At 25.8% G+C, this 9207-nt stretch overlaps 1 protein-coding gene across 1 annotated transcript; it reads left to right on the forward strand.

The window, feature by feature from the left end:
* The first annotated feature begins 2007 nt into the window (after window positions 1–2007).
* On the forward strand, window positions 2008–5852 carry LOC106773517 (transcription factor bHLH18). The gene is made up of 4 exons (XM_014660202.2): window positions 2008–2217; window positions 2302–2472; window positions 5122–5466; window positions 5718–5852. The coding sequence occupies exons 1-4, from the start codon at window positions 2071–2073 to the stop codon at window positions 5787–5789; spliced, it is 735 nt and encodes a 244-aa protein (XP_014515688.1). The 5' UTR covers window positions 2008–2070; the 3' UTR covers window positions 5790–5852.
* Window positions 5853–9207: the final 3355 nt, after the last annotated feature.

The following is a 9207-nucleotide window of genomic DNA, read 5'->3' on the forward strand; positions in this document are numbered from 1 at the left end:
ATGAAATGATTTTTTCATGTTCTGACATGCTTGTATAAGATTTTATTCATTTTATTTAAACAATTTGAGTATATATTATTTGAACGAGCTCTTTTTGATATCTTTGAATTTGAGAAATTATGTTACAGATTAAACTAATATTTTTTTGTTGATGTTGTTGAGTATTGATTCTCTTTTTTTTTTACTAATATTTTTTTATTGATTGTTGGAATTGTTCTGACATTAGGAAAATCTTTATTAGTGAATTTGGAGACAACAAGAACAAGGGTCAAGGGTTACAACAAGAACAAAAAATGATGGATATAAGAAACTTATTTGTATGTTTTTTGTGTGTTGTTTTTGAATGACATTTGGATTATATTGTACTTTTTTATTATTATTTTGAATTGTCTTTAACATAATTTTTTGGAAGTGAAAATTGTTTAAATGTAAATTACAAAAAATTTGTATTTTTCTTTATTTTAAAAAAAATGTAATTAAATGGACTAGTGAGCCAACCCGTTTACCCACCAACCCATGGTGGGTTGGGCCGGGTTCAAGTTTTTCTGGTTCGCTAATAAATGAGCCGGGTTGGGTTGACTCACTAAGTGACCAACTCGTGGTAGACCGGACCGGGTCGAGCCGGGTTACCGATTTTGACAGCTCTAATATTTAACCCTTCTTTCTAATATACGTTATATTATTATGGTTATGTTTAGATAACCGTAAAAGTTTATATATATATATTTTTATTACTATTCTAATTTATTGACGTGTAATTTATGCTAATAATGTTAATACTATTAAAAACTGAAATGTTAATAATAAATATATTTGTTTATATAAAAATCCACTACACTATCACTAAAACCTTTTCGACACCTATTTTTTACTCTTGAAAATTTGTTTTTGGAAATTATTTCGTATATAATTATAACAAAGTTTATTTTATCATCTCTATTACCTTCTTGATAAAATTTTCACTTATTTTCTGAATTTAATCAATTTCATTTTTAATTTTTTCCCTTTTTCTTTTATCATTCGTTCAATTAAATAGTCGGTTTAATACAATTATATTTATATATTTTAATTAATTGTATATAATTTTAATTTATACAATTAAATTATATAAAAGTTAAATTTTTGAATGATTAAATCATAAAAAAAAAATTATGCCAAAAATTAAATTTTTATATGTTAAGTCATAAAAATAACATATATCATTTAATAAGTATGATATTAATTAATAAATATTTAATATAATTAGAAGTTGTAAATAAGGGTGAACTGATTTACATTATAATCATGATAAGATTGTCTTTCAAATCAATCAAATGGTCAAGAATTTTAAAGTTTAAAAATAAAAAGAAAGTTAAAACATATTTTACACATAAAGAAAGTTTCAAAACATATATTCAATTTCAACTAATGTTCGAGTCTAAACAAAATTAACCAAATAAAATATTTTACACCAATTTTCTTTTTATTATTATATTAAAATTAAAATACATTCATTTTCCCTTTACAAAACCCACTATTTATTCTCCTGTTTTTTTTTTCTACAAATAATCCATAAACATAAAGTACAATTCAATAAGATATCAATCTTGTCTACGATTTTTTCTTTATTTATAATCATCAAGTAAATTTCTATTTATCGAATTTTTAAACTATCCTATTTTTTTCGTATACAGTCACCTCGACAAGATATAGAAAATAAATAATATATATATATATATATATATATATATATATATATATATATATAAAGGAAATTAAGAAGTACAAAATAGGAAACCACTTATATGTCGGATGATGAGAAACTGACAAAATTAACCCTCGATGGGTTTTATATATTATATAATAATAAAACATCAACGATGTCCTAACATAGAACACGCGAACCACGCTATCTGCTGACCCCATGCTGGATGATGGACACGTGTAATAGAGAATATTGAACCGTGAAGATGCAGCTAGCATGTTTGGCGAGTATTGTAGAGTTATATATAACCCATTATCATGCCACCTTCCAATCTCATCTTCCAGCACACTATTCTTCTTTTGTTTTTTCTTTTTTTTTTTCTATTTATGTTTTTTCATGATTCCAATTCACACAGGCTGCACCTCCTCACTCTCTTCACTCACTCACTCATCTTACAGTTAGATCCAACCACTTTCTCTCTCTTGAAATCAATGGAGGAGTCAGGCGAAAATTGGCCTTCTGATTCTTACCTGGTAAAACTAATCCTATGTATATCAAATATGAATTACATATGTTTATGTCTAAATCTGTCATACGATGATGTTTGTTGTGTATAGGAAGTAGACGATGACGTTAAGGATTTGTGTTTCGATGACGAAGAATTCGCGAGCGAAGAGGATGACGGAGATTCCTTTCCTGAAATGAAAAATACCGACAGAAAACAGCGACAACAGAAACTCAGGGAGAGGTTCCTTGCACTCTCAGCAACAATACCTGGTTTCCAAAAGGTTATTTTTTTCTCAATTTTACTATCTACTCACTGTAATTTCTTACCAGAAATCGACTTAAATTTATTCTAAAAATATATATATATTAAAAATAATATATAATATATAAGTAGAGGTAAAATGAATTCAAAATATAAAATATATGTATATCATTTTAACAAGCAATTATTCTAAATATATATTCAGATTTTATTACTTCTCCTAACCATTTTATTTCCTTAAACTATTGCAAATTTATTTTGTTCTATTCTTAAAAGTTAGTTCGCTTTTTTAAGTTTATTGTATTTTTTACCTTTACAACAGATTAACATTGTTGTGTTTGAACTATTTTTGTTAATTTGAAAATACATATAATTGGTTGGAAATGTCACTTCAGATTGGCTTTGGCTTGTTAGTCAAACTCTAACGTAAAGATGAATGATATTTTACTGTATAAGATAAAAGGAAAAGTAATATTTTAACACAATTTTTTTATAATATTTTAACGCAATGTGTTTTTTTTTATTAAATTTAGAATACGATAATATAATAATAAATAGTGAAGAAAAATTATACATATATTATATTAAAATGTTGTAAAAGATTTTGTGTAAATAATCATATGATGTATTTGTTTGCATGGTTGTGCGTGAAAATTATTTTGTCTTTTCTTTCTTCAAAAGTAAAACTCAGAAAGTTCTAGGTGTGTGTTGTCAAGTTGTTCTAAATATATATATTTTTCTAATTGTGGATATTATGCATTACAGTAAAAAGATTTGTGACACAAATTTAATTTATTATCACAGTAATCCAACCTGGTAAAATATTTAAAATCGGTATTTTGATATTATTTAAAAATAAAAAAATTAACAATGTGGTACAGGTTACATCGGCTATAAAAAAAGCAACTTTTCTTTTCTTTTTCTTGAAATTATATCCATGTATTAATCAATTAATGAATCTAATAGAGTAGTGTCTGAGCAGCATAGATTCTTAAAAATAATATTGGAAACGTCTTAAAAAAAAACATTTGACACACTTTTTAATAATTTAATAATATAATTACAATTTTAAATTAAAAAATAATATAATTATAATTAAAATATTATTATTTATCCAAATGTTTTTGTCGTTTTTCTGTGTGAAATATTGCTATCCAATAATATTTGTAGAAAAAAACGAAACACGACACAGGATGAAAGTTGCTTCTTGAATTCGTAATCAATATTATATTTTAATATAGTTGAACATTTATTAATAGGTCCTTTAATTATTAATTATAAGAAACTTGAAAGTGAAGCTATTTACTCAGGAAATGAATTATTTATTGTGAAAGATACGTAATAGTATAATATAAGCAAAGTAGCTAATGAAGTCAATGTCTTATGGTCCTTGATTTATAATTTTTTTTTAGGTTTTTAAAAGCACTTAATTGGAGACCACTGGTTTGAAACAAGCTTATCCAAAAAAAATAGTAAAATAAAAATTAAATAATTTTTCCTATGATAGTGTGACCTTTAATATATAAAAACGGAATCACATACCACTTCCGTATACAAAGTGACGTTGTTATAATTATATAAATTGTTAGTGTATGTTAATTATAAATTACATTTTATTAATAATGAAAGAAAAAATAATAATAACATTGACAAAAAAAAAATTAAGCCTAAAATAAATGCTGAAAAGTTAGAGTTGAGATTGGAAAGCCTTAATGCAAAATGGGAGCATAAGGGAGAAATAAAAAAAAAAATAGAGAAATATGAGTAATAAAGGAAGATGTATAAAATGTAATGCATTATCTCTTACTAATTTTTAAACTATTTTACCCTCATTTAATTTTTTTTTCAATACCATACAAGCCACACTAGAACAAAAAAAAAAAGTGCAAATATTTATCACTAAAAATTGAGAAATTATATAAAATGGATAATTAAACATTACATAAATATTCAACATCTTTGCTTAGTCTACTCAATAAAAATTATACCCATATCATATTTTTATCACTACTAATGGCAAAAATCATGTATTAGCGTATTAATACATAAATTAATAATTATGTATATAATAGAAAAAGGATAATTAAAAATATGCGATGTAAATATTCAACATCAAATTGTATTGTTTTTTATACATAAATATTTCAATTATTTTTTATAACATATTTATATTATATCTATTGTATTTCTTATTATTGTTTAAAGTATATTATAATTTATATTTATCAACTTATTAGATTATTGATAAATATACTATTAAACTTTAATATCAGTGTTAATAACTTATCAATAACATATTATGATGCTAATAATATATATATATATATATATATATATAACTACCATAGGTCGGCAATTATATAATTTTCTTAAATAAAACTCTTCCTAATAAAGAAGTTTGATCTCATAATTTGCATGCTAAGTTTTTCTTTTATTATTTTGTCACAATGGTAGTACTTGTGTGCATTTATTTTACAGTGTGTGTGTGTTTATAGATATGGATATATATATTTAGGGTTTACTTCATAAATCTGTTTCTTCTTTAACATATTTACTTCAGAAAACTGCGACATGAAACATATTTTCATCGACATAATCCTATGACGATGTAACAAAACCTTGACTGTCGTAACTCATTGACATATGAAAAACTGTTGTTTGCATACAGATGAATGAAAAGAAGGACAAGACTTCGATCCTAGACAAAGCTAGCAACTACGTGAGACAGCTTGAGCAACGAGTGAGAGAGCTGGAACAAGAAGTTCAATCGAACAAGGTTTGTGCGAGCAGCAGCAGTTGCTACGAAGTGAACTCCAATGGAGCAAATGCAATTCTTCCAGAAGTGAAAGTGAGAGTGTTGCAGAAGGAAGTGCTGATAATAGTTCACTGTGAGAAACAGAAAGGAATCGTGCTGAAAATACTATCACACCTCGAGAATATCAATCTCTCTGTACTCAACAGCAGCGTCTTGCGATTTGGAAAATCCACCATCGACATCACCATCATTGCTCAGGTACATACATATTGAATTAAAAGTATGTCGAAGATGATAATAAATAGGTAATGATACATTGACAACATTTTTTGACAAAATTTTAACATCATCGTACGTATCATTGTGTGATTGATCCAAATGACACAATGACATTACTATAGACCAATCACACAATGACATGTATAATGTTGTAAAAAAATGTTGTCTAAATATTTCTATCCTAATAAATAAATACTGAATGAAAATGCATTAATTATTATGTGTTGCAGATGGGTGAGGGATACCAGATGGGAGTGGATGAGCTGGTGGAAACACTGAGATTAATGATATTGAATCAGTAGGCTGAGCTAATTGTACTGTTTGAGAAATCTAGTAATAAACTGTCTAGTTTAATCTTTTCAACACATTCTTTTATTCAGTAAATTTCTTGATCATGTCACTGTTAAAGATATATATCACTCTCAATCTATCTTTTCACAAATAAAAAAATATTTCGAAAATAGCATTTGTAGGATGCTGTGCACAGATCATTATTAATTTTAACTAGATTTGGCACAGCTTTCGAATTCAACCATTTTCTATTTTTTTTCCTTGACCACCGTCTAATTTTGCAATCATTTTATATGAGAATGATATATAAGATAGATTATGTAAGCTACATGAGTTGTCTACGTAGGAAGATACCAACATAAATTGGAGAGATTCAATATTAAGATATAACTTGATGGAGATCTACGCCCACCGTAAATAAGTTTCTTTTAATAAATTTATATTTCAGAATAAATGTTATTATATAAAGGAATGTTTTTTTAATATTGTATAAGAGTTATTCAAATATTATATTTTTAATAAAATTTATTATTAGTTAAACTTATTATACCATTAATTAGCATTAACTATCGAATTATTATTAATATCTACTCTCATGTTGAACTTGACATGTTTTAGAAATTTTTTATTAATTAGAAATAAATAAATTTATAGTTTATAAATAGATGTTTATTTTTACTTTATAAGTTGATTTGTGAGTTTGATTTATTTAATTCTTAAAAATTATCTACATAAAATAAAATATTTAATATCAATTTTTAATTGACTTTTACTTTTGCTTGTGTGTTTGCAAAAGCTTAACATTTTATACACACCAACTAGTGAATCATATTTTAATGAGATATTTAAGTTTGATAAGACCTCAATTATTTATAATTGTCAATGAACTATGCATTGTGTATGGCCAAATTATCATCGAATAAGTCATTGTTGCGACAAACGTTATTGTCACCATCTACGGACAAGATAAATGTATATGCAGGTAAATAAGGGTGAATAAACCTCAATAGCATCGTTTGTTTGATACCTCAAGATGGGGATCACCCGAGAGAGCGAAGATAAATGTTGGATTTGAAAGGCTTGTTGTTATACACTAGTAGGCAGTGAGTTGTTTAAAAGATGTTACAGTCGGCCTTTGTTGAAATGTGTTACCATGGACCAAGTTGACTACACTCCACAAGTTGCATGAAGATTATGGATATCATTTTGGTGCGAGAACAATGGGAACACAAGCCCTTTAAGTCAATTACTTCTGACCGACTATGGAGGTGAATTATAACAAATATGTTAAGAAATATGTACTTTGTCAGAAGTTTGCCAACGTTATACACAACAAACAACAAGAGTTACATCATGTCTTCTCTCCATGACCTTTTACGAAGTGGAGGATGGACACTCCTGGCGCTTTTGCTCCCAGCAAAGGCCAAAGTCAAGTTCTTACTAGTTGACGTTGACTAGTTTACTAAATGGACTGAAGTTAAGCCTTTAGCAACCATTACCACACAAAAAGTACAAAAGTTTGTCTAGAGAATCATATTAGTTACAACCAAGAACCAAGCAAAGGGTGGCAAGGAAATACAACTCCAAACTACAACCAAGAACCTTCAAAGAAGGATATCAGTTAGACACCTAGCTAACAACGCTAGGAAGAGTTACAATAAGTTCTCTATGAATTTGGAAGGAGCCTTCTAAGCATTAGAAGATGTCAACTACGATGCTTACAAGTTGGAACATTTGTCCCATTTAAATTTCTACTTTAGCTAGTAAATTATAAAAGGTTGACTACTTGTAACCTATATTGTACTATTTCTTTATCCGATCTTTTTTTTCTAAGGAGGATTTTGATCGGAAAGGTTTTAACGATATTATGGTATCTTTCTCCATGTAAATCCTTTGATTTGTATTCTTTTAAAGAATTTTGGTTTCAGTTGTCAAAATTATAATTTTTCTAAATTAAATTACAGTAAATAAAAGGAAATTATTAGTTTAACAACTATTTTACAATCTCTTTTAAAAATAAAATAAAATATTTAAATAATAAATATAAATATAAATATAAAAATTTTGAAAGCAAATAATAATGTACATGATAATTAAACTATTACATAATATATGAGTTATCAAGTGGTTAGAAGTCTCACATCAATAAAAATCAATTTATAATATATAAATTGGTAAGAACTTCACTTTATAAACTTAAATTTTATAAACTAGATTTGTAAAATTGAATTTAGCTTAAAATTCACTCATAACAGAAGTTATCATGGTTGAATCAAACAAATGCTAATACAAACTGTTTTTTTTTTTTTTTTCTAAATACTCATTAAACACTAATAACATGATAACTTTTATTCTAAAATGTAAAATGATTTGAAGATTTATTATGAAAATGAAAATATTATTATTTCAATTAGTATTTCAAGTAGGGCATAGATAAAAATAGAATGTGTGTATATATAAAAAAACTCCAATTAGAAAAATTGTTTATCTATTAGAACTAAGTGTGGATTAGAGTTTTATACAAAATAGAAATAGGCTATTAGAACATAATATAAAATACAAAAGACTTAAAAACTCATTGTATTAAAATTTTGAATTTATATTTAAGTTGTACAAAATTAATGTATGACTCATTTATAAAGATATTCTTGATAGATATTTCAAATCACCGAATTTGATGAATATCTTAATCTTTTATTTAGGTTTGATCACAATTTATTGATGAATGAGTCTGTACTAAATGTAAAATTATTCTTCTTAAATTATTGATGAGTGAGTAGTAAATAATAAAGTTACATATATTTTTTTTATCGTAATATTTTTATTTTACAACTAAAATCTCATGGTACTAACTACAAGAAAATTAATCTGTGATACAATCAACTTAGAAAAATACTCATGAGAGAAAAAAAATATTAGAATCTTAGTAATGTAAATAAGGAATTTTGATGTGTATTAAGATATTAATTGAGAACTATATTAAATAACTATACGTTTAAGGTTAAATTAAAAGTATTTTTCTCCTGTTATATGACAAAAAAGGCCCAAATATAATGGTCCAACTTTGAGACCAATCCAATACTCTTCAAAATGTTTAATTTGTATGGTGAAAATTCATGGTCTTTGAAAATTATCTTTAAATGTTTTTTTACCCCCACTTGCACAATCCAATTTTAGGAGTATTTATTTTTTATTTTCTAAAGAAAAAAAGATATTAAAAGACAAAATAGTATAAAAAATTTTTGATGTGAAAATAATATGACCACGTACATTGGAACTCTAAATGTGAAAAGAGAGACAAAAGAATGTTGATAAAGAAAAAGTGAAATTACTTAATATAGTAAGCACTGAATTTTTAAAAATAATTTTAATGGAAAGTAATTTAGTTTTATTTAATATGCTTTGATGCAAAGGAACAAAGAAATGTCT

Source organism: Vigna radiata, chromosome 9 (assembly GCF_000741045.1).
Source record: "Vigna radiata var. radiata cultivar VC1973A chromosome 9, Vradiata_ver6, whole genome shotgun sequence".
NCBI classification, from domain to species: Eukaryota; Viridiplantae; Streptophyta; class Magnoliopsida; order Fabales; family Fabaceae; genus Vigna; species Vigna radiata.

Bases quoted from the DNA above. Each gene is read 5' to 3' on its own strand.
- LOC106773517 (XM_014660202.2), top strand. From the start codon at position 2,071: ATGTTTTTTCATGATTCCAATTCACACAGGCTGCACCTCCTCACTCTC. The intron at 2,218-2,301 runs GTAAAACTAATC...TGTTGTGTATAG, and splicing joins GGCCTTCTGATTCTTACCTG to GAAGTAGACGATGACGTTAA. The intron at 5,467-5,717 runs GTACATACATAT...TATGTGTTGCAG, and splicing joins ACATCACCATCATTGCTCAG to ATGGGTGAGGGATACCAGAT.